We start from the raw sequence: 27,114 nt of genomic DNA, 5'->3' as shown, positions 1-27,114 counted from the left end.
ATTGGTTTGTTAATTACAAATTACCATGTGTGTCAGTCTGATGTAATTTTTTTTTTAGATAACTGACAAGTTAGCAGCATGAGATAGCCTATTATATACATGAAAATGTATTTTAGTTTATAGTCAGCAATGGTTCCAGAACTTATACTTTACCATTGAGTTGGTGTAGTGGAGCTGGTTACCTGGCCTTCATGTGGGATGATGTTAGCATTCTGAGATTAAGCGATGATCGGATTTCTTCTTGGATCCTCTGTTCCTGGGTGGATTAACTGGCTTAAATCTGACTTCTGATCTTTGGAAAATTTGCACATCCAAGTGTCTCACTGCCTGATACTGCTGTAATTTATTTTTAAACTCATGACCTCTGACTTTCCACTTTTTAAAAAGATACCCTTCTACATACACCTAGGAGACAAAACTCCTACATAGTTTAAGCTTTGTGTAGTAGAAAAAATACAAACATCTTGCATATCCATGTTTCTCATGGAAACTTCAATTTTATCATTTACCAGAATGAGTGATATTAGATTTCACTACTTTAATGTTATTCCCTCCAAGCCACGGACTAATCGTGAAGGTGTCGGGGAGGCCACCCACTAACTGCCCCCTTAAACATGCCGCACATGGAAATAAAATGGCTATGCATAACAAAAGATGTACAGGGATCATAGGTGTCAATCACATCAAATAGCTATATGAGTACCCATGAAGACTTTAGTCAGAATCCAGACATACCAGGTGGCAATGTCACTCCCACATCATCTTAGAGTTATCTTTTTAACAAAGAACCTTTATCTCCAAACATGCCATCCCTGTACTTTAGCCTTACTGCTTTTGTACGGAATGCATTGCTTCAAGCATTCAAGGTTTTAATTGCTTTAGCGATTTCAATTTCCTTAAGCTCAGTCTGACTCCATTCTGAGAGCATATTTCAGGAAGCCCATAAGGAATTTTCCAGATCAGATATATTGGTATACGTTGAACAATGGGTATCGGCTAGACTATTCCACACGTAGTGGGTTGACACCAAACAGAATATCTAACCGGCCTCTTCTGGTGATGCAAGTGCAGATTTGGTACCGACAATGAATTTATCCCTCCAATGATGATCTGACATACGCAACATCAAAAATGCCTGTGCCTTCACAAGGTCTCCTGAGCACAATCACCAATATCAGCTAAATTCCAATAGTTTGAGGAAGATGTGAAGTGAAACTGTTCATTAGATAAGTAAGGGAGAAGTTAACATGAATGTTGCTGTTTTGCCATAATGAATTAATTGTTATATCATGATACTGTTAATTTATTAACTCTTCTTCCTACAGTTTTATTGCCAAGTTACTATCAATCGTAAAATAATCCTGATAGCACATGAACAAAGTTAACACCTTTCTGAACTATTGACAGACTTTTATTTACAATATATTGAACTGTACATTTTTTGCAGCATGTGGAGCATTTGGGTCAAAGATACATTGAGGAAAGATATTGTTGTAGCATATTATTCACTTTGTGAACATTTCCTGAACCCAGTTCTGTTGGTTTATAGTATGTACATAATTTATATAAGCAGCATGTAGATTGGCAGTTACACAATGTAATTAAAGCAGAGGACAAACTCAAGTACATAATGAACACTAACAATTTTAACATGTTTTGGGACACAAACAAAATTTTTCCTTATCCAATGTTGTGCCTGAAATACTGCATGTCAAAATACAAAAAGGTAAATAAATACAATAATACTATGTTATTGTGCAAAGCCTAAAATCTTGCACTATGTGGCTTTTCTTTCCATTTGCAGAACAAAGTAGTCAAAGCAGAAAATTATAAGATAATAAACAGGAATATGTTATAACAAAAGCCAGAGAAAAGTAAATCAAAAGCAGCCTAAGCAAATGATAAGCTATTAGAGCTTTTGACATTCACGTTAGTACTAAGGTGCTTGATGTTCTTACAAGCTTTTTCGTTGTACATCTTAAATAAGCTTAATTGTGGACAGCCCATACTCAAAAGTTTACCAAACTGGTTTACAAATGTCACAAGATGGTATCATGGGTACATGCATTACAGAAAATAAATTTAAATAAGATTTGTGCACTCAGGTTGGCATTCAGTGCCAGTGGAATCATGATTCCACTTTGGACAACCAGTGTATGCACCATCAGGTACAGAAAACCTGTTGTATTTTGTCCAACAACAGCACCCCGCTAATGCATCAGTTTGACGTATTCTATATTTTTTCCCTAGTCATCTTCACAGCATCTTAGATTGACTATTTAGTGTCAAAACGACAGGCAGTTTTGCACCATGGACCCATGTGGAACTAGATTCAGCATATTCAAATTAATTTCAATTGCTAGCAGAAAGACAAGACTATCAGTCTCTGTTAGATTGACACCAGGTTCCAGAAAAGAGCAGTGTGCTAAACCTTGTCTCCCCCAGTCCCTTCTAGTAATATGTCCAAACTTACAGATTAGATCAACAGAGAACCTGGAGCCATTACATTTGTTGTATAGGCAGGTTAGAAAATTGAAACAGCAGTAGGTTAATAGATTATGCATCCAAACTCAAAGTCATGCAAATGAACAGCCAGTGCTGGAAAGCCATGCTGCAGATCATGCAATCACGTCACTGCAAATGAAAAACAAGAACACATTATTAAAGGAAAAAGGAACTAAATGACGAATACATTAATTTGTGTGACTTTTATATAGTATCTACTGGGTGGGGTTAGTGTTACTAGGTTTGATAACCATTGGTATGATTAATAGTTCCAAAATAAATATAACAGTTAAATTTATTGCAATGGACACTATCTAACTCATCATGCTTGTCATTATATTCTTTTGCATTAATACGCTGTCTTAATAGTTCAAAAATGAGCAAGTGAAAATTTATTTTCCAAACCAGGTGCTATGAGAGAATTATTACTGAGTGTAATGTAACCTGTGTAAGCAACAACAATAACTGATAAATGAAGAGGATAGTTTTGTTTGAATGATGCACCTATTGATAATAATTAAGGGCAACATAAACATTCAGTACTAATGCATAGTTTTCATAACGTAAATGTTAATTCATTTATGGCAAATTGTCTCATTCATAATTTCTGCTACCCAAGCCATTGTGAAGCAAGTGTTGGAAGCTCATATATAGTTTGTAGAAATACAGCAATATTTTAATTTGTGATTTATCCAAATATATTGTAAAGTAACACTGATTTAATGCAAGGCTTGAAAGTTTCAAATATCTTCACATACCTTAGTCATAAGAAGAAATGAAACACAGTAAATCTTTCTATACATTTGCCTCAAGAACAGGAGTTATAGATTTTATTTGTCTGCCCAAAAATTGCATAGAATTTCTTCATTCAGCTCGTTTTTGAGCAGACTGCTTTCTATAGAACACATAGTTTAGTCTAAGCAATGAAATATATCTGAACTGCGAACCAGACCATTTTTCTCACTATCGAACTATACTGCAGTCAAGTATATATGCAGAAGTATGTCTTTATTGAAGGGGCAGGTTGAAGAGAACCCATATGGCAATAGCTTCATTAGAAACAACAGGCATGGATTTAGAATGGTAGGGCCCTAGAGTCAGAATCATTTAAGGCACAGGAGGCCACTCGGCCCATTGAATCCATGCCAGCTCCCCACGGAGCAATCCAGTCAGTCCCACACCCTGCTTGAACCCCATTGCCCTGCGGGTTAATTTTCTTCAAGTGCCCATCCAATTCCCTTTTGAAATCATTCCTGACAAACCTTTTTGAGGATGCTAAAAATTAGATAAATATTTTGGGACCAGCTAGAGGAAGTATAGTCTTTGTGGGCCCTGTACTTTTCTATATGATTAAACTTAAAACTATGAGAATCCAGGATAAAACAAGGGACCAGGCAAGAAACTGGTTATAATGGAAATTGAGGTGTATCATCAGACTGAGTGGAGGTATTAAGTAAGGAAGCTATAGGGGACATTTTTTAAAATCTGAATATCACAGGCAATGAACTGTAAGTGGATCAAATTTGTAGGGCTCTCTCTAGAGCAGTAGAGACAAGAACAAAGCTCAGGGTTTCCAAAAGGAGTCAAGACTGGCTATTGATCAATGCATAGGTCAAAAATAATATATAAATATTAAATGACCTTAGTTGAGTTCACACAAATATTTAGAAAAGGACCCAAGGAAAGAGTAGACACACCATTTCTAACTTCTAGCCAGTGTGACCAAATATTTTGAATAGGTTATATAAGAGAATTAGTGGAAATTCATGGCGTTGTTATAAAGGGTTCCAATATACAGGTGGGACCACAATTTATATTACTGTAAAACAAAGGCAAAATACTGCAGATGCCCGAAATTTAACTCCTTATGAAAGGTCATTGACCGAAAGTGCTAACTCTGCTTCTCTCCACAAATGTTGCTCGACCTGCTGAGTGTTTCTGGCATTTTGTGTTTATAATTAAATTACTGTATCCAGTTCTCAGCAGCACACCACAAAGAGAGATACATATTTATGTTGTGAAGGATACGAGAGAAAGGAGACCAATCCCAATGAAAAACAAGAGGAGCTTCACTTTTATGGTCTGGAAATAAGACTATCAAAGCAGACCACAAAGTATATAGCACAGGAACATAAATTCATATTGCGACTTCAGAAAGATGGAAAGCAATAGATAAGTGGAAATGAGTGAAAATAAATCTAAAATAGGGATTAGATAGAAGTATTTCTCTTAAAGAGTAATAAATGTTTGAAATAATATGCCAGGCAAGGTAGAAAAGGCAAAAGTATTAGGTTTGTTCCAAATAGAGCTGGATGCTGTGATGTAAGTGTTGTTGTCCCAGAAAGAGCAGATTTGATGGTTGAATGGTCTTTTTTCATGATAGAAAATGCTGATAGCTGTAATACTAAGAAAGAAAATATTGTTTCAAACACTGATTAAAATGAGTGAGAAAGGGATAAAACGGGGGGAGTGTGAAAAGAAAAGCCAGAGGGGAGAAGAAGATTGACACATGGAGTAGATCATCTCTAACCTTCTTTGAAACTAAGCACAGCCCAAGTATATAAAATCAATACACTAATTTGTTTTCAGACAAGTTTGATGAAAGTTTGAATAATACCTTGGATTATTTGCATGTATGTACTTCAGCTGTAAACACTGGAGTGTAAACATGTGATTTAAAGACATAGTAAGAAATTCTGTATAGATTCACCATATGTTCTATAATGCAGCTCATTTCTATAGGACTTATGAAAGAAAAGTTTATATATTTTGCATAATGATAATCTAAGCAGAATAATTTTAATCACCTTGGAAAACATCTGTTACATATTGCATTTTACCCTTAGTGCTGAAAATATAATTAAAAATAACCTTCAATCCTGCTTCAAAATAATATTATAATGTTAGTCTAATAGCTATAAAGTAAATTCTATAAATTTATAGCGTCAAATCTATTGGCCCGGATTTTGCGGTAAGAACAATAGTGAATCTATCGGCACTCATGGTTATTAAGTAGTAAACTGGACAGCAATTTCTGGTGTCTGCATATGCACAGTTTAACGTGGAAATCAGGAAGCCATATCCATTTTCCCCTGTTCTTGCACAAGCTTTGCTACACTGGCATTTTGCCAAGAGACTCAGCATTCAAACACATGGAGGGTATGAAGCTAAAGTACTAGCTAATAGAAATCCATTAAATATGCCCCAAAAAATGGCATTTGTATGTTTAAGTGTGTGAATTTTCAATACTCTGATGAATCTTAATTAATGACAAACAACCTCTGACATCTTGCCCAGCAATTCTGCATTTGAATATATGGAAGGCACAAAATTGCCGTACCTACCCACTAAAGGTGCCAGAAAAAGTAAGGGCTTGTCCATTCAAGTGAATTCTTAAATGGCATAAGTCCCAATTACTACCAAACAACTTCTTTGGCACTGAAAAATTACTTTTACAAGTGTCGTGTCTCATTCCTTTAGATTTTAATGATTGGAGATTTTTTTAAAAATTAAATTAACTTTCTTAAAAACTTTTTTTTCTGTCTCTTCTCACAATCCCATCTTTCTTTTCTTCTCCTTCAATTTCTGTACATGATTTTTACATTCAACTAAATGTTCTAAATTAGGCTTCCTGGTTTAGACTGCAAGCCATAGTAAGCATTCTTCAATTTGACTGGTTGAAGGGACATGCTGTTGCTTGCTCTGTTCACACAGGTCCTAGATTATCCGTAGAAAGCACCAAGCTGCGTTGGATGCCCACCGATCATTAGTTGTCATGCAAAAGCCCACAAAAAGTTCAAGTAGCTATAAGCATAAGGAGCAGCAAAAGCCATTTGTTTGTTGCTAATCTCAAAATCTGGGCCATTCCAATTCCGCTGGATTTTTGACATTAATTTAGTAAATTTATCAAAAATAATTCAAGACACAATTAGAACCATAGAAAAGTTACAGCACAGGAGGCGGCTATTCGGCCCATCTTGTCCATTCCAGCCCGAGGACACCCAGGAGCCCTTTTCTAATCCCACCTTCCTGCACCCGGCCCATAGCCCTGCAGTTTACAACACTTTCCCATTTATTGTGTAATCCCTGTAACTATTTGACCTCCCTAAATGTATGACCTCACACTTCTCTATGTTGAAATCCATCTGCCACTTTACCGCCCACTCCACCAACCAATCTATATCGTTTTGGAGATTGTGGCTATCCTCTACACTATTCACTACTTGGCTAATCTTTGTGTCATCTGCAAATTTCCCAATCGTGCCCCCCATGTTCACGTCCAAATAGTTAATATATAACATAACAGCAAGGGTCCCAACACCGAGTCCTGTGGAACACCACTTGAGTCAACTTTCCATTCGCAAGGGCATCCATTGACGATTGCCCTTCGTTTCCTGTTACAAAGCCAACCTTTTATCCAGTTTGCCACATTACCTTGAATCCCATAGGCTTTTACTTTCCTAACCAATCTATCATGTGGGACCTTGTCAAATGCCTTGCTAAAATCCACGTACACAACATCCACTGCACTACCTTCATCAACCCTTGTCACTTCCTCAAAGAATTCAATCAAATTTGTGAGGCAAGACCTTCCTTTAACCAGTCCATGCTGACCATCCCTGACTAGTCCACGCCTTTCCACATGACAGTTAATCCTATCTCTCAGGATTGATTCTACTAATTTGCTCACCACCGATGTAAGACTAACTGGCCTATAATTGTTTGGCATTTCCTTTGATCCCTTTTTAAACAATGGAACTACATTTGCATTTCTCCAGTCCTCCAGTACCTCCCCTGTATCTAGTGAAGATTGGAAAATCATCCTCAGAGCATCTATCTCTTCCCTGACTTCCTTCAGCAGCCTCGGAAACAATCCATCTGGCCCTGGTGACTTATCAACTTTCAAGGATTTCAACCCTTCGAATACTTCCTCTCTCTTTATGACTATCCCGTCCAATATCTCGCAGTGTTCCTCCTGGACTACTATGTCTACATCCTCCCTTTCCTTTGTAAACACGGAGACAAAGTATTCATTCAAAACCCTTCCCACAGCCTCTGCATCTACACACAAGTTTCCATATTCACCTCTGATAGGTCCCACTTTTTCCTTAACTAACCTTTTAGCATTAATGTATTGATAAAACGTCTTTGGGTTATCTTTGACTTTACTTGCTAATCTTTTTCATGCCCTCTCTTTGATTTCCCCATTTTCTTTTTTACTTCATCCCTGCACTTCCTATATTCATCTAGGCTATCTTCAGTGCTTAGTTCTTTGTGCCTATCGTATGCTTTCTTTTTCTGTTCGATCTTCCCCTGTATTCCTCTAGACAAGCAGGGGGGGTCTAGAATTGGCAGTACCACTCTTGTTTTGTTGGGGACATGTCCACTTTGTACAATTAGGATCCCGCTTTTTAGTGCTTCCCACTGGTTTTCCATTGTTTTATCCTCCAGCAGTGCTGTCCAGTCCACCTCAGCCAAGTCCCTTCTCATTTCTGCAAAATTTGCCTTCCCCCGTTCAAGACTTTTACTCCTGCCTTATCTCTGTCCTTTTCCATGGTAATGGTAAATCTAACTGAATTGTGATCACTGTCCCCGATATGGTCGCCAACTGTCACTTCACCCACTTGCCCTTCTTCGTTCCTCAAGACTAGGTCTAGAATTGCATCTCCTCTCGTTGGGTTTGTCACTAATTGGTTGAAAAAATTTTCCTGGACGCACTGCATGAATTTTTCTCCCTCAATGCCCCTTGTATTGTTTGAATCCCAGTTGATATTAGGATAGTTGAAATCTCCTATTATTGCCCTCTTGTTCTTACAAGCAGAAATTTGCCTACATATTTGTTCTTCTATCTCCCTTTCACTATTTGGGGGTCTGTAGTATACTCCCAGTAGTGTGACTGCCTCTTTTTTATTTCTAAGCTCAATCCATAAAGCCTCGTTTGTTGACCCATTTAGTATATCATCCCTTCTCACAACTGAAATTGATTCTTTAACCATTAGTGCTAACCCCCCCCCTCCTTTTTTTATCTCCTACTCTATCGTGTCTGAAGACTCTATAACCAGGGATATTAAGCTGCCAGTTTTGTCCCTCCTTTAGCCAGGTCTCCATTATAGCAATGGCATCCTGCTGCCATGTGTCTACCTGTGCCCTTAACTCATCTACCTCGTTTGTAATACTCTTTGCATTGAAATATAAACAGTTTAACCCCGTCAATTTCCCTTGCTGGGCACTTTGTAAACTTTGCTTCTCCTGTAACTCCATGTCTATCACAATGTCCCTAGCTAATGTTCTATCTCAATTTTTCTGATCTGAATCTGACCTATCTGATTCTACTCCTGGGATCCTTGAGGGGGAATTTATGTTGAGTTACATACAAGCACACAAATTAGGAGCAGGAGTAGGCTATTCAGTTAGACCCTCAAGCATGTTGCTCACTTGCACATGTAATTTCTATAAAAGAGTCAGAAACCATGGAGAAATGGCGTTACAACAGATAAGTGGGAGAATCCCCATGGAAATTCATCCTCTATGCAGTTCAAAGCTGCTTGAATGTAACAGTGTTAACCAGATAGGTTTCACTCATGTTTCCTTAATTTTATTTTTTACTCGATACTTTTTCATATTGCATATTTTACTAGTACCATAAGCGTACTATAAAAGATATTTTAAATTACATTGTATATAGGCTTTTCCAGGAATTGAATTTGAATTGTTTCTCGATGTTGCCCTAAAATTAAAGTTTGATGCTCAGGGGTAATGTCAGAAAGCAATTCCTTCTCCCCTAAAGATTTGTTGCAGCTATTCTATTGAAAATGTCAAAACTTCTATTGAAAATGTCAAAACTAAGACTGATCGGTTTTAGGCAAGGGTTACAGAACCAAGGGAAGTAGTTGGAGTTAAGATGGAGATCAGCCACGAACTGTAACAGGCTGAAGGACTGAATGACCTACTACTGTTCCTATGATTTCCCAGAGATTGCATCACAATCAATCCTTCAGTAGGAGTGCAGATTAGTTAAATGGAGTAGCCTGTCAGTCATGACACTTCTCAAGTATGAGGGCCAGAAAGATGAAGACTCTGCCATTGAAAGTTAGGAGGGCAGAGCTGCAGAGACAGTCTGAGTTATTTACTTGATAAACCGACTGAATCTTGGGGTGATAAATGTAGGTTTTAAGATTTGAAAGAAGCATTAGATCTGGGAAGCTGGTAAGCCTCATTTGTTGTCACTTTTAAGGAGGTCTTTTGATCTAGTGAAACACAAATAACATCTGGAGAAGGAAAACCTGCTCTCATATCCACAGCTTTAACATTTCAGGGATAATTTTACGAATCTGCATTGTTGATAGGGAATTCATGATTTTTGGTTAGCATATTGGAAAATCTAATTGAATAAAGTAAGCAATTAGCAGTAAATAGTGTTTGACTCATTTCTCATGCAATTGCTTCGAACACTTGGCAATATGACTCAAAAGTTTCGAAAAAAGTTATGGTCTACTGGTAAGCACCAATAATTGGATCATAATTTATTAGGACACAAATTAACTGTGATTGTTTGTACTTTAACTCCAACATTGTTAATTTAAAGGCATAAGTATGTTTTAACTATTACTTTAAACCTTTTAGTAAATATTGTAAAAGATGTCAGCACTGCAAAATACTGCATGACACTTCTACTACTGATAGGCAATGCAACGTCAGCATCAAATACCGATCGGCAATAGTTTCCCTTTACTTTGGGACAATGTGTCCTTTACCATAATTCAGTATTAAGTGGAAACATACCTGTTTCCCATCCCAAGCCATTCTTATAGTCACACTGATGAGAATGCCAATTTACTTAATTGTAGGAATTTTGAGGTGTTGATCTGTGTCACAGAAGTGGGCCAAATCTAATTTTCATTTAGGAATGGGAAGACGTGGGACCAAGATCTGTAAAGGGCATCTGTAAACGTGTTAAATTCATTGCATGAACTGAAGTTAATTATTGCAATTGTTCTTAAAAATGTCCTTATGGCTTTATTTCTGCATGATAGTCTTCCCACAACATAAAACTGATAAAGGCTACAAAAAATTAATATGGAGTGAGAAAAGGCCATTTGACCAGTCAAACTCATGTCAGGCAGAGACCATGTACAATTATTATTGACCACATACTTCCTATCTTGTCACTATTCGTGATCTCCTACATTAAGGAGCAGTTCATATTTTACAAACATGTTAAGTGACAATGAGCAATAGGATGAAACAATTTAAATCAAAAGGAAAGGATTAAACCAGAAATAAAAGCAAAATACTGCAAATGTTGGAGAGCTGGAATAAAAACAAAGTGCTGGAAAAACTCAGCAGGTCTGGCAGTATCCGAAGAAGAGTCACATTGGACTCAAAACATTAACACTGTTTCTCTCTCCACAGAGGCTGCCAGACTGACTGAATTATTCCAGCGCTTTCTGCTTTTAAACCATACAGTATGTTAACTGAAAGCTGAGCAGGAAAGTATTCCTGATCACTAATGCTGAATAAATTATGCAAGTGAGGGAATGTGGAACAAACATTTATTCCACTGGTAATTTTATATTACACTTGTGGCTTAAAACTTAATACGTGAGCTAAATAATCAATACATTCAATAGAAACATTAACGCAAAGTTTTTAAAAATTCAACTATGAACAGGAGGAAGTTTGAGTGGCTGAAGATACTTATTTAAATATATGCTGTATGATTGCTGCTGCAGCCATTGGCTGTACCTTCTACCTTGCTGTAGCTGGTTGAACGTGCCCAGGGTAAGGCCGCCGTGTACTTGTTGCCTGTCTCTGTCTAGCTAGGAAGGACTGTCCTGAACCAGTACTGGCAAGTCTTTCTTCTGCTGCTTTCTTATGAAGAGCCATTCCCTATTAAGTGAAACAAAATAAACAAATACAGCCATTTAATACAAGGGCACATTCAAAAATCTGATGGTGAAGCAGATAAAGACCAATTTCCTGCCCTTTTATGCCCAGAGAAGAGGTGTTTCTTGTGAGCACAAAGTCATGAAAAGAGGGGGAAATGCATAATGCTGGGTCTCTATTTCTATCAGACTATCCGAGGATTTCTGAGGTTTTTCCCCTTAGGGATAGTGCAGAGCCTGAGTTTGTCTTGCAAGTGAGGAAGAGGGGGTGTTCTCATTCTCCTGCTTCAATTCCCCCTATGGTGGCCCTGGGGCCAAAGGGGCAGCGGAGCTTTCCTCAGATCAGAGGATTTGAGTGAAACAAAAACACTCGGAAAAACTCAGCAGGTCTGGCAGCATCTGCGGAGAGGAGCACAGTTAACGTTTCGAGTCCGAATGACCCTTCAACAGAACTAAGTAAAAATAGAAAAGAGGTGAAATATAAGCTGGTTTGGGGGCGGGGGGGAGGGAGTTGGGGGGGGTGGCGGGGGTAGAGCTGGATAGAGGGCCAGTGATAGGTGGAGATAACCAAAAGATGTCACAGACAAAAGGACAAAGAGGTGTTGAAGGTGGTGTTATTATCTGAGGAATGTGCTAATTAAGGGTAGAAAGCAGGACAAGCAAGGTACAGATAGCCCTAGTGGGGGTGGGGTGGGGTGAAGGAATCAAAAAAGGTGGGGATAAAACAATGGATGGAAATACAATTTAAAATAATGGAAATAGGTGGGAAAAGAAAAATCTATATAAATTATTGGAAAAAAGGGGAGAGAATCGGAACCCCCTTTCCGATTCCCCCCCCTTTTTTATCAATAATTTATATAGATTTTTCTTTTCCCACCTATTTCCACTATTTTAAAATGTATTTCCATCCATTGTTTTATCCTCACCTTTTAGCTTTTTTTGATTCCTTCACCCCACCCCCACTAGGGCTATCTGTACCTTGCTTGTCCTGCTTTCTACCCTTAATTAGCACATTCCTCAGATAATATCACCACCTTCAACACCTCTTTGTCCTTTTGTCTGTGACATCTTTTGGTTATCTCCACCTATCACTGGCCCTCTATCCAGCTCCAACCCCCACCATCCCACCCCCCTCCCCCCTTAAACCAGCTTATATTTCACCTCTCTTCTATTTTTACTTAGTTCTGTTGAAGGGTCATTCGGACTCGAAATGTTAACTGTGCTCCTCTCCGCAGATGCTGCCAGACCTGCTGAGTTTTTCCAGGTAATTTTGTTTTTGTTTTGGATTTCCAGCGTCCGCAGTTTTTTGCTTTTATCTGAGGATTTGAGTGAGTCTGGCAGCTCATTTGGAGGTAGGGAAACTTTCATCTGACTCTTGAATTTTCCAGCTTTATGGCTTTCTGAGTGCTATTCTCCAGAGGTCAGGCCTTTAGTTGCATGCCACTTTTCTCACCAGTTCACCTATGCTAGGTCCTGGCAGGTGGTGGGTCTTATTTATTTATTCATTCATTCTTGGGATGTGAGCATCACTGGCAAGGCCAGCATTTATTGTCCATCCCTAACTGCCATTGAAATGGTGAGCTGTCTTCTTGAACTGCTTCACTCCATGTGCTGTAGGTACACCCACAGTTCTGTCAGGGAGGAAATTCCAGGATTTTGACCTGGCGATGGTGAATGAACAGTGACATAGTTCCAAGTCAGGATGAGTGACTGGGAACTTGTAGGTGATGATGTTCCCAAGCTCCTGGTGCCTTTGTTGTTCTAGGTGGTATAGGTTCCGGATTTGAACGGTGCTGTTGAAGGAGTCTTATGCTAGTGCATCTTGTAGATGGTACACACTGCTGCCACTATGCATCAGTGAGAGGAATTGAATGTTTAAGGTGGTGGATGGAGTACCAATCAAGTGGGCTACTTTGTCTTGGATAGTATCAAACTTTTTGGAGTTGCACTCATCCAGGTAAGTGGAGCGTATTCCATCACTCTTGACTTTTGCACTGTGAACGTTGGAGGGGCTTTGCAGGGTCTGGATGTGAGTTACTGTCCCAGCCTCTGACCTGTTCTTGTAGCCACAGTATTTGGTTGGTCCAGTTATGTTTCTGGTCGATGGCCTACAATCAGAGCATGTTCAATGCTAGGATCAGGCCAGGTACATTAGACCTTTTAAATTGTAAATGTAATTGCACACAGCTATCTTTAATGTTTCAAATAAAAATACAATATTTACAAACATGGATAGAAATATTTTTTTGTGATACTGTTCACATTTGTGAATTTCTGTATTGCAGAACAAGTGTTCACTGCATAAATGATTTGCAGGTGGAGATAGAAAATGTTTTCTAAATTGACAGATTATATAATTTGGGAAACAGGATATTTATTTGATAAGGAAGAAGCAAACCAAATACAAAGGGACCTGGACAGTTAGGAGAGGTGGATAGATGAGTGACACAAAGCACTGGATGTGCAACAATGAAAGGTATAGAGGCTAGGGAAGAACAATAGGAATGTAGGTTAAGCAGCTCTAGGCTACAGAACACAACACAGAATGCTTTAGGGTATTTGTGGACTGCTCGCTGTTATCAACAAAGATGCCAGCACTGAATTTTAGGGTGCCCCACTTATTCATTTCCTATCACTCTGACACAGTTCAATGCACCGCCATCATTTGTCTCCTCTGATTCGGTAAGTTGCCATAACACTTTGAGAACTGCCCAGTGTGTGGTAGCAGTAAGGAAAGCGAACTGGATCTTGGGTTCTGTAGCCAGAAGGATAGATCATAAACCCCAGGAGATTATAACAAGTCTGTTAAAGGTACTGTAATGGCCACACTTGGAGCACTATGTAGAATTCTGGTCTATGCACTGGAGACAGGACAGAAAAGGTCATCAAACTGATGCCTATCTTAACACATCTGAACCATGCAAAGAGTTTGTGGAGCCTCAGATTATTTACTCCCGGTATAGTCAAGATTTTTATTAATAAAAATCACTAAATAAAATTTTGAAAACATGTTTGACATTGTCTCAAACTATAGAAACACAGGTTCAAGCTTAGAAGAAAGGAAGGTGAGCAGTTAGTTGTTTTGAAACTGTGCAGAGGGTGATGAAAGCATGGAATGGACTGTCCAGTAAGCCAGGTGTGGCAAACTTCAAGAGAAAGGTAAAATAAATACCACATTTGAAATTGTGGGCAATTGAGATGCATTGGTTTTCAGAACAAGTTGCACAAACTAGAGCTTTCTCTGGTCCTGCACTTTCCTACATTAAATTCTAGGACTATTTTGCTTACCAAGAATATTTTAATTTTTTTTGTACTCTTACCATGTTATACCATGCACTAACAATCAGCTTCTCCTCATGATCTCTCTGAATCTTTGTCTTCTCATACTCTTTCTAAAAGCAAAATGATTCAAAAGAAAAAGAACACATTTTAGTCCAAAAACACTAATTTTTTGTCTAACTCAGATGGTCTTTAAAGTTTATTTAATAAAGATAAATCAATAGCCTAGAGTGGAATAATCTTGAACAAAACTTACTAAATAATAGAAAATATTCCACAAGAGAATCACTGATAGGTAATACAAGTATCTTTTTGGTTCACTCAATTGATGATAAAATTTGGAGAAAATAAAATAGGTTCTATTTATATATTTAGGGATGTTTCAAACTGCTTCACCAATAATTGTTTTTGAACTACAACAATTTATATAGGCAGATACAGAAGTCATTTTGCCAATAGTAAGATAACACAAACAGCAATGAAATAAATGAACAATTAGCTAATTTTTTTGTTGTTGGAAGTGGTGGTTGAGGAAGGAATGTTGACAACAAGAGACTACTCTTTGAACAGTAAGATAAGATCTTAAACATGAAAGTGCAAACCAGCCCCATTGTCTAAATTATGGTACCGCTGACAATGCAGCACTCCTTCATTACTGCTACCTTTGAATGGCATTAATACAGATCAATAAATTGAGGATGACGACTCTGGAGCTCAAACCTTTCCATAGTTGGTCTGATCAACAAGGATACACACTGGAATATACAATTTACTAACCTCTACAAATCTTTATCCAAACTCGCAAAATCAAATGTCTAAATTGATACGGTTCAATGTAAGTGAAAAGATGTTCACATTAGCTGTGACTATGGAAACATGCCTTGGAATTCACAGTTGAGGTTGAAGAATTTTGGACTTTTTAATATAGGCATTTAATACCAGCTTTTAAGGAAAGCTAAAAAAAATACTGGATTAGAAACCTTGCATTTGTTAGACTAGCCTTAAATCAGAAGGCATCCTGGGAAGTTGGACAATTTCAAAAGATTTTGTGGTTATTATATCTGACAAACTTGATTGAGTTATTTGAAAAAAATAATAAAGAGTTGATGAAGACAGTTGATGTGTACGTAGACTTTCAAAAGACATTAGCAAATTGAGGACTACGGGAGTAAAGAGGCAGTGGCAACGACTGGAAAGCTGAGAGTGCAGCTGTTCATCAGACTGGAGGGAAGTATACAGTGCTGTCCCCTCAGATATTTAGCACTACTGTTCTTTTTGATACAGATGATACATTTGATACACATTAATTACATGGACTTGGATGTGGGAAGCATAACTTAAAAGTTTGCAGAGAACAAAAAAAAACTGGAAATGTAGTAAACAAAGGGGAGGATAGTAGCAGAATTCAGGAGGACACATACAGATTGGCGAGTGGGCAGACACATGGCAGATGAAACGTAATGCAGAGAAGTGTGCAGTGATGCATTTGGGAAGGAAGAATATGGAGATACAATAGTAACTAAATGCCACAATTTTAAAAATCCAGTAACAGATACCTGGGGCTTCACATACATAAATCTTTGAAAGTGGTAGACAAGTTATAAGGCTGTTTAAAAAAAATACAGGAACCTTGGCTTTATAAATAAAGGCAGGCAGTACAAGAACAAGTCAAAAACAAAAACAGAATTACCTGGAAAAACTCAGCAGGTCTGGCAGCATCGGCGGAGAAGAAAAAAGTTCACGTTTCGAGTCCTCATGACCCTTCAGCAGAACTGAGTAAAGTTAGGAGAGGGGTGAAATATAAGCTGGTTTAAGGTGGGGGGGGGGGGGGGAGAGATGGGGATGGTTGTAGGGACAAGCAAGCAGTGATAGGTGCAGATAATCAAAAGATGTCACAGACAAAGGAACAAAGACATGTAAAAGGTGGTGATATATTAGAACAAGTCAGCCAGCTAAATCTTTAAAAAAATCACTCTTCTGGGCACCAGAGGGTGTTATGGCCTTAGAGAAGTTACCAAGGAGATATACAAGAATGGTATCAGGGATGTGGGGAAAACTAGACAAACTGGGATTCTTGTCTTAGAGCAGAAAAGGTTAAGGAGAGATGTAACAGAACTGTCCAAAATTATAAGGTGTTTTGATGGAAGAGATATGGAGAAACCTTTTTCTTTAATGGCAGAAGGATCAGAAGTGACCAGAGGATTAACCAGAGATTTAAGATACTTGGCAAAAGCAGAGAAGAGATAATAAAAGCAGAGGAGGCTTTAAAAAACTGAATTATTCTGATTTGAGGATCACCCAAATTCTACTAACTTGATAGCATGCTTTCACGGAATGCCAGAAAGGAAGACAAGGGGATGGGAGGCAGTGTCGTAATGGTATCATCACTGGACTGGTAATCCAGAGACCCAGGATAATACCCAGGTTTGAAATTTGAATTCAATAAAAATCTGGAATTAAAAGTCTAATGATGACCATGAAACCAGTGCTGTAAAAACCCATCTGGTTCACTAATGTCCTTTAGGGAAGGAAATTTTCCATCCTTACCTGGTCTGGCCTACATGTGACTCCAGATCCGCAGTAATGTGGTTGACTCTTAAATGCCCTAGCAAACCACTCAGTTGCATCAAATGGCTAAAGAATCAATAAAAAGGAATGAAACCAGATGGACCACCCAGCATTGACCATGGCACCGAAAACAACTGCTAAACCAGCCGTCGATCCTACAAAGTTCATCTCAACAACATCTGGAGGCTTGCGCCAAAATTGGAAGAGCTGTCTTACAATATCAGATTGTTGCTAAATAATCTGTAATATTCACAGAATCATATCGTACAGATCACGTCCCAGACACCACCATCACCATCTCTGGGTATGTCCCGTCCGACCGGCAGGACAGGCCCAGCAGAGGTAGTGGCAGTCGTGTGCAGTTGGGAGGGAGTTGCCCTGGGAGTCCTCAACATCAACTCTGGGCCCCATGAAGTCTCATGGCATCAGCTCAACCCTGGGCAAGGAAGCCGCCTGCTGATTACCACATGCCACCCGCCACTCCCCCCCACCCCCCGCCTCAGCTGATCAATCAGCACTCCTCCATGTTGAACAACACTTGGAGGAAACACTGAGGGTGGAAAGGGCGCAGAATGTACACTGGGTGGGGGTCTTCAATGTCCATCACCAAAAGTGGCTCGGTAGCACCACTACAGACCGAGCTGGCCGAGTCCTAAAGGACATAACTGCTAGACTGGGTCTGCAGCTGGTGGTGAGGAAACCAACAATAGGGAAAAATACACTTGGCCTCATCCTCACCAACCTGCCTGCCGCAGATGCATCTATCCATGATAGTATCGGTACGAGTGGCCACCGCACAGTCCTTGTGGAAACAAAGTCCTGTCTCCACATTGAGGATACTCTCCATTGTGTGGCATGGCACTACCGCCTGCTAAAAGGGATAGATTTTGAACAGATCCAGCAACTCAAGACTGGGCATCCATGAGGCGTTATGGGCCATCAGCAGCAGCAGAATTGTTCTCAAACATAATGTCCTCATGGCTCGGCATATCCCCGACTCTACCATCATCACCATGCCGGGGATCAACCCTGATTCAAAGAAGAGTGCAGGAGGGCATGCCAGGAACAGCACCAGGCATACATAAAAATGAGTTATCAGCCTGGTGAAGCTACAACACAGGACTACTTGTGTGCCAAACAACATAAGCAGCAAGTGATAGACAGAGCTAAGCAATTCCACAACCAATCAAATCTAAGTTCTGCAGTCCTGCAACATCCAGTCGTGAATGGTAGTAGACAATTAAACAGCTCACTGGAGGAGGAGGACGCTCCACATATATCATCCTCCTCAATGATGGAGGAGCCCAGCACATCAGGACAAAAGATAAGGTTGAAGCATTAGCAACAATCTTCAGCCAGAATTGTCAAGTGGATGATCCATCTCAGCCTCCTCCAGAGATCCCCAGCATCATAGATGCCAGTCTTCAGCCAATTCCATTCACTCCACGTGATACCAAGAAACTGCTGAAGGCACTGCATACTGCAATAACTACGGGCCCTGACAATATTCCAGCAATAGTAGTGAAGACTTGTGCTCCGGAACTTGTCATGTCCCTAGCCAAGCGATTCCACTATAGCAACAACACTTCCCAGGTATGTCCTGTGCACAAAAAGCAGGACAAATCCAACCCAGCCAATTACTGCCCCATCAGTCTACTCTCGATCATCAGTAAAATTATAGAAAGGGCAACAACGGTGCTCTCAAGTTGCACTTGCTTAGCAATAACCTGCTTACTAACATTCAGTTTGGGTTCTGCCAGGGCCACTCGGCTTCTGACCTCATTACAGTCTTAGTTCAAACATTGACAAAAGAGCTGAACTCCCAAAGTGAGATAGGAGTGAATGCCCTTGACATCAAGGCAGCATTTGACCAAGTGTGCATCAAGGAGCCTTAACAAAACTGGAGTCAATGGAAATCAGGGGGAAAACTCTCCGCTGATTGGAGTCATAACCAGCACAAAGGAAGTTGGTTGTGGTTGTTGGAGGTCAGTCATCTCAGTTCCAGGACATCACTGCAGGAGTTCTTCAGGATAGTGTCCTCAGCTCAACCATTTTCAGCTGCTTCATCAATGACTTTCCTTCCATCATAAGGTCAGAAGTGGCGATGTTTGCTGACGATTGCACAATGTTCAGCACCATTGTGACTCCTCAGGTACTGAAGCAGTCCATGTTCAAATGCAGCAAGAACTGGACAAAATCCAGGCTTGGGCTGACAAGTGCCAAGTAACAATCGTGCCATGTAAGTGCCGGGCAATGACCATCTCCAAAAAGAAAAAAATCTCATCTTCACCCCTTGACATTCAATGGCTTTACCATTGCTGAATCCCCCACTATCAACATTCTGGGGGTTACCATTGACCAGAAACTGAACTTGGCTAGCCATACAAATAATGTGGTTACAAGAGCAGGTCAGAGGCTAGGAATCCTGTGGCGAGTAACTCACCTCCTGACTCCCCAAAGCCTGTCCACTATCTACAAGGCACAAGCCGGGAGTGTGATGGAATACTCCCCACTTGCCTGGATGAGTGCAGCTCCAACAACACTCAAGAAGCTTGACACCATCCAGGACAAAGCAGCCTGCTTGATTGGCACCCCATCCACAAACATTCACCCCCTCCACCACTGATGCATAGAAGCGGCAGTGCATACCATCTACATGATACACTACAGAAACTCACCAAGGCTCCTTAGGCACCACCTTCCAAACTCATGATCACTAACATCTAGAAGGAGAAGGGCAGCAGATGCACCACCTGTAAATTCCCCTCCAAGTCGCTCACCATCCTGACTTGGAAATATATCACCGTTCCTTCACTGTTGCTGGGTCAAAATCCTAGAACATCCTCCTGCACAGCACTGTGGATGTACCTACACCACAGGGATTTCTGCGGTTCAAAAAGGCAGCTCACCACCACCTTCTCAAGGGAAAATAAGGATGGGCAATAAATGCTGGCCTAGCCAGCGATGCCCACATCCTGTAAAAAATAGTTTTAAAAAATCACCCACTGTATTGGCAAGGCCAGCAAAACTCGGCCAATAAAAGTCACTATATACCAAGCTGTTGTCTTTATCAGCCTACTATGTATATTGGAGCCATGGATCTGTTTCCAACATCACATCAAACAACCTCCCATTTCCACTGCACTGTCTTCGACTTATCACTGGCATCAAAGTAACAGACATATTGCCTAACAATGATATCCTTAACTGCTGCAGTATAGCTGGAATTAAGGCCATGATTAAAATCGTTCAGGTTGGTCCGAACATGTCATTCACTTGCCATGATTATAGAATCCCCCATCTTATACAGCAAACTACAGTGTGAATATCCCAACAGAGTTGGACAGATGAAATGCTAAAAAGACACATTTAAGTATACCTTGAAATATTGCAACGCCTGGAAGGTCATGGCCAGAGACAGTCAATGGCAGCAAATCTATCAAGATGGTCTGAATGTGAGACTGTATGTCCGCGTCCAGGATCAGCTTTTTCTCCCATCAGCACACTGGTACAAACTGGAGTTCATCCATTGATTTGATGGGGAGTTCCATCATATCAGCAGCAACACTTTGAGGTTCAGTACAGTACCAGATATAATAATTTTTAAAAATCACTTCACTGTGCAAAAAATATTTATAATTAAAGAAATTATGTCAGTTTTTTTTAGAAATAATTTAACTTGTCAAAAGAAATTTATGAAATCTCCTCCAATTCATCATCTATGTCCTATACTTCAATGCTTTCTCCACAAGCACAGGCATGGTCATGTTGGCAATAGTGCTTCACCACCTGTCATGTTTCTGTATTTTTTTGCTATTTTGCTACAAAAATGATTTGGAAAATACATTTTTTTAATACGTCATTTTAAAAATAATCTCACAATAAAATTAATTCTCACGACTTTAACAAAAGATGCACCAAGATGAAAAATATAATACACCAAATTTTTCTTCTCCCAGAGGCTGAACAAGTGATTTTGTAGTTAGACATTCAGAAAGTTATCTTCCACCGTTGTTTAAGGAAACCCTTTGGTCACTGAAGGGGGATAAACTTACTGACTCAGTGGGAAAGGCTTTTAAAAATCAGGATATCAAAGAGTGACTCAAAAACAGGATGCAGATGAGCCTATTTAAGTCAAACAAGATGACCCACACAAGTTGGTTAAGCCAAGTATGTTCAGTATTTTTATTTCATTATATAGAGGTCAGCTGGATCAATTGCACTGTGAATTTACTCATACCTATTACTCCATTCAATCACCTTACTGGAGAATAAAGCAGTTCCACAGGGCAAACAAACTTTGCTTCATCCGGTCTTAAAGGTTTGCCATCAAAAATTTGTGCATGAAAGGCATCCACGCAGAAAACACTCAAGCCTGCTTGAGGTCACATTTAGGTAGATAAAGGGCAGTATGATCAAACTCCCATAAAAATAAAATGCTCAGAGCACTTAACAAAGGAACCAACAGCAGTGGGTCAGAGAGGCAGACCCTATTTTGTAACATCACCCCAACCCATCACTGTCTGTCCAACATGAAGTGATGAATAAGTCAGAACTTGCTGATGCTTGTTAACCAAAGCCATAATGTTTAGTCCTTTTTAAAAGCTCCACACTTTACCCGATAACATATTTCTTCCTGGATACCTGCTCATACTCAGTCTTACAGTTGAATATCCCCAATGTCTTGCTGCTCCTCGTTAGGTTTTAAATCTCAAATCCAGTCCATCACCTCCAAACTCTGCTTCACCAATAACCTCTTTTCACATATTGTACATAAATTATGTAAAGCTTAATCAGGACTCAACTGCCCATGTTGTTTCCAACACTTTCTTTTTGTTCTTGGCCTGTGAATGGCATTTGAAAGGGAGTATGCATTCATTATTGTAGTGTAGCCTTCATGTGTAAGCCAGACTAGGTAAGGGTTGCAAATTCCCTGAAAAATATTAGTGAACTAGTTGGCATTTTTATGACAATCCAACAGTTCTATTAGTTCTGGTGCTAGCCCACAAGGTATCAACTATAAGATTTGTAACTTACCATAGTTGGATTTGGTTCTTGAATTGGGTTGCTAGACCAGAACAAGAATCATGCCTTAAAATTTCTTCCCTCTACACCACTTAAGTCACTTCCCCAAATGTCTCTCCTACTCTTTTTTGAATCCAATCTCCAATAATGAAGCATCTTGGCATTTTGCTACATTATACACACTATATAAATGTAAGCTGCTGTAATAACAGTCAAGGTTGGCAGATATACTGCCGTGTAAACAACTGAAAATGTATGAAGGTACGCAATAATTTACTTCCTGAAAACTAAAAATCTCTACAATTGTCAAGTGCCGTACCGATAAGGAATGCAACATTCGCTCCTTTTCTTGCAGCTGGTTTTTCAAAGATTGAACTTCTGGGGCTGCTCCCTGGTTCTGTTTAGGGTCCAAGGTTCTGATAACCTAAAGGAAAGAGGACAGCTATGTTAAAGCACATTTTATTTATTGACATAACTGTGTGTGTAGTAACAAGTAAGAACACTGAAAACTTCAAGAAATAGTTCAGGGAAAGGATCATACTCAAAGATGGTGGTGCTAACAACAAAGAGAGCATAGGTTCATGGTAGATTGGTGCATTGATGACTATGTAAACCACAATTTTCCACTGCAAGCCTTACATAATCATATATTTGGCAGTCTCTGTTGATCCCACTGGCTTTGCCAATCCTTCTATCTCTCATGCTTTACCTCCACATTAACACACCACTGTGGCTCAAGACCTTTCATTCCTTCTGTCACTACGGCATGCCATTTGTGTGTTGGTGAACATGGGTTTTCCAAGAGTCAATATAACTGATTCTAACACCATGTGCTAAATAAACTTCCAATCAACAACCAACATGGCAATAATAATAATTTTAAATTATTTCAGACAGCTCTACGATAGACAACTTCAAGAAAATTCAGAGAAATTGCACTCACACTCTTAGCCTTTTCTAGGTACTTCTTATATCGGTCCTCCATTTGCTTCATATCTTCATCTTTCTTTCTCAGGGCCTCTTGAAGCTCTTCAATCTTTTGAGCTGTATAAGGTAAAGGATAGTTGAATTAGCTTTATTAAATTGATATTAGTTTACAATTTTGCAAAGTTACAGCAATTTTCAAAAAGAAGCAACTTGCAAATGTCAATAATAGGTAAAATTTGCACAGCTGCACTGTCAGTATTGAAACAGCACAGACAGGTAAATATATTATTAGTATGCCATATGATAGATAGGTATCACAACAAATGTTCGAGTTTGGGTATGTAAACATTTTAAGGATGTTATTTCTTTGATAAAATTAGCAAGGATAAATGGTTAAAGTTATTAATGCGTGGAGTTATTTATAAAAGAAAAAAGACTTACAGCTGTTATTGTATTTTGGTTCCAAATCATCAATGTATGCTCGCTTCTTCTGAAGCTCAGTGTGGGCTTCATGTAGTTTCTCCCTAAAACATCCAAAAAAAATGACATAAGACTTACAAATTACACTGCTTGGATGCTGAAAAGCCAATTATTTCAATTTTAAAATATATTGCAATAAGGTCTATGAGAAGCTCATTGCAAGTTTTTTTCAACATGTGAAAATCAAGCAATTTTAGGGGTTGATTCTCAAATATTTTGATATGTTGAAGAAATAATGAATTAAAGATATTGATGAGAGAACATACTTCCCTGCAAAGTGTCACATCAATGTCCCCTCAGTTCTAAATATCTTCTGACTCAACATCTGACTCCTAGTTACATCTCCGTTAAGGGAACAGTAAAAACAAATACATTTCAACAGACCCAGGCAAAGTACACAATACCCTGGGACATTCACAGCGAGTTTTCTTAGCTTTGGTTCCTGTACACAGCAACTTGATACATTGAGGCTGGAGGCTTTTCACACTTGTTAGATCTTAAGAATGCCTTCTGCTTACACAACCTCAGCTCCTTCATACATGTTTCTCCCTTTTTAATGTAAATCCCATTGTTCCAATATGCCTTTGCAACTTTACTTTTTCTAGAATATAAATCTTTCATAGTACTCATATTATCAGTAATCTTTGGGAAAAATAAACGCACAGTTTGGCTTAGCCTCTTATGGCTAGGTGTAACACCTTACCTCTCTTTGAAATTCACAACTCTGGTTTATCTAAAAAATACAAATGTCTCTCACACCTCACATTCTAAAACTTCAGCCATGTTTACATATTTAGCACTTCAAACCTAGCTTCTCTTTTGATAACTCAAAAGCTCCAGACTAGCTATCTGCAATTCAATTAAAACTCCCACATACACAACCTTATACAGAGAAACTAATCTAAACCCCACTATTAACCTACCTTTACAAAAAAGCACAATAATATTATGAAAATTATTATACTTTCATGACATAGTTTTGAAATTTGCAGACTACAGTAAGATTTCACTTGCCCCTCAAACATTTTCATTTATTGGTAATGCATTCAGATTCCTTTTTTTTGAAACATTTCCTTCATTGAGGATGAGATGGTTGAAACCATAGGCATGCCATCAACCACAAAACACTATCACGCTTTTGTCAATCTGTCAGGAGTGGAATGGGGAAAGTGCTACCTGATTTTTTTGCCTCCCAGATCATCTGCCAAGCATGGGAGAAGTTCATCAGAGAATCAGTATTGGCAGTCCAAGGCTTTGGCCTTCTATTTATGGAAATGCCCTATAAAAGGGGTTTTATTCAACGACTCTGAACACCCACACCATTGGAAACATTTTTAATCGAAGTTTCCACAGCCTAATAATAAGCATTTGTGGGGAGGGTGGGGCACGAGGATTTTTTTTAAAATTACCAATGACAATTAAACCACTGTGCTAATACCCTATTTGAGAATTTAGAATACCTAGACAACAGGCATTTTTGACATGAATTTTTCTTCAAAAAAACATACTTACAAATGTTCTTCCAATTTCTTTTTCAGAAGAATTGACTGTAAAAAGATAAAAATACAATCATAAAAGGTAAAATTAAGTTCTAAATGCATTCTGGTGTGCAACATATTAAAATATAAAATGTATTAATGTCACTGTATGATCATTGCAATTGTGTTCAGAGATTTAATATGTGTTTGATATTAGTACATGCTGGCAGTTAGCAATGTAAGATGTTACTTAAATGAAGGCATACTCACAATAGCCTACAGCAGATGGCCATGCCAAGAAACAGAGATAATATGTTAGTAGGAAGCAAAAACACCAGCCAGCAGAAGAAACTCTTCAGTAACAGATGAATGAGAAAAATTTAAGCCTCTTAATTTGTGGCACATGAATGTTTTGTCTGTCTTCTCAGCTGATATGAGTAGCAGCTCCATCATCTCTCCTGATCTGGAGAACTTTATTCACACATATCTCTTAATATCCACATTGTTTTCAAGCATATGAGTGGCTTCCAGTTTCCACACTAAAACACAAATGACATTCACAGAAATGAAACATATGTACAGGCTGCCATTTCTGATCATTACGTGAAGCAGCAGCATCTGAGTTTCTGACTAGTGCTGAAACTACAAACGGAAGACAAAGGGAAAATAAACTCAATCTTTTCCAGTGTCACCATTAAGATTTAGAATCCACCATTTTTTGTAAAATTAATGACTCTATTTGTGGAAAATTCTATTTCTTTTCCCTAATTTCATAAAGTTGTTAAAAGAATATAGAAATTATTGCAAGCAGTGTCTGCTAGCCTTTAGAATAAAATATTTCAATATGTTCAATGAAAGAACTCAAGTCATTATTCTAATACAAAGATATCCAAATGAGAAGCTGTATTCCCATAGAGACTGAAATGTGTTGCCAGGGAACACAAGGAGGCTGTCAGCTGTAATTCACTTTTAGCTAAGGCCTACAATACCTATTTTCTCCACTGGTGGTGCTGTAAGCATTCCTTTCGACCCTCAGGCCGATTCAGGATCTCCTGCAAACAGTTCCAGCTTACAGGCATTTTCAAAATTTCAGTTGAACTTCTTTGCAGTTTAAAAGAAAAGTGTTTGCCTTCTTTCTGTGCCTCTTTGCAACATTTAGTTCTTTTTGGGAGTACTTATGAGTTCTGGGGCCATAGCAACGAATCAGTGCTCTTCCCCCGTCTACCCAATCTCCTTAAAAAAATCTGATAGGTTCTTTGCCTCAAGTTATGAAGCTCTGGAGAGCATAGATTTTTTTTCGCGTATCGCAGTTTTCTTTGTGATGTTTAATGAATATAATATAAATAATGAATATAAGATAAATTTAAAAATTTGTCCCAGGCTCAAAAATTACTGGATTGCCCTTTACACCCTACCTTTCTGGATAGTTATTTTCCCCTACTTGGGTTTTGTGCTTGCTTGCCATTGTCTAAGATTGAGAAATAGATTAATAATGGCAATTGCGCCCATTGGTTGCTAATGTTTACACCCCAAAATATAAACTTGTATTTTACTCATTTATGTCTAATTTTTGCATATGGGCAATGGCAGATTTACTCACTATCCTTCTTTCTTGATGATTTTCATCAGTAATTTAGATATAGAATAATATAAATATGCAAATGTACTTTTTTCAGAGTTTTTTTTGTGAGAATTTGACTGCAAAATTGGAAGTATTTAGTGACTATATCTAGAAGCTGAATAGGAGCACAATAGTTAGGGTAACATAACTGTACTTTACTGGTACCATTGGTTAGTGAGCACAAGTGTTTGTTTGCCATTATTAAACAACCACCTTTTACAACAATCAGGTATTTGTAGCAAAACAATTTTGGGAGAGCAATCAGACTAATGTGGCAAGTCATAGTCTTAAAGAGTTTCAGTTTCCAGCAGTTTTTGAGGTATCGCAGAGCTAAACCAGATATTAA

At 38.8% G+C, this 27,114-nt stretch overlaps 1 protein-coding gene across 13 annotated transcripts in view; it reads right to left on the bottom strand.

Moving 5' to 3' along the window:
- The window catches only part of hook3 (hook microtubule-tethering protein 3), a 149,194-nt gene that overhangs the window by 61,729 nt on the left and 60,351 nt on the right, over nt 1-27,114 (bottom strand). For 6 of the 13 annotated variants that reach the window (XM_078536941.1, XM_078536995.1, XM_078536824.1 and 3 more), the window contains 7 exons: nt 25,182-25,216; nt 23,631-23,713; nt 23,206-23,306; nt 22,582-22,686; nt 14,711-14,782; nt 11,258-11,394; nt 1,390-4,909 (listed from right to left, as the gene is read on the bottom strand). In XM_078536941.1, the coding sequence (XP_078393067.1) occupies nt 4,735-4,909; nt 11,258-11,394; nt 14,711-14,782; nt 22,582-22,686; nt 23,206-23,306; nt 23,631-23,713; nt 25,182-25,216 (708 nt within the window). In that variant the 3' untranslated portion in view covers nt 1,390-4,734. Of the gene's footprint in view, nt 1-1,389; nt 4,910-11,040; nt 11,395-14,710; nt 14,783-22,581; nt 22,687-23,205; nt 23,307-23,630; nt 23,714-25,181; nt 25,217-27,114 lie in introns of those variants that run through there. The other 7 variants (XM_078537157.1, XM_078537216.1, XM_078537400.1 and 4 more) reach the window with 6 other exon arrangements.

The sequence above is a fragment of the Cetorhinus maximus genome, chromosome 1 (assembly GCF_964194155.1).
Source record: "Cetorhinus maximus chromosome 1, sCetMax3.hap1.1, whole genome shotgun sequence".
NCBI classification, from domain to species: Eukaryota; Metazoa; Chordata; class Chondrichthyes; order Lamniformes; family Cetorhinidae; genus Cetorhinus; species Cetorhinus maximus.
The sequence above is the reverse complement of the archived record's forward strand: the minus strand, read 5'-3'. Positions and strand labels throughout refer to the sequence as shown.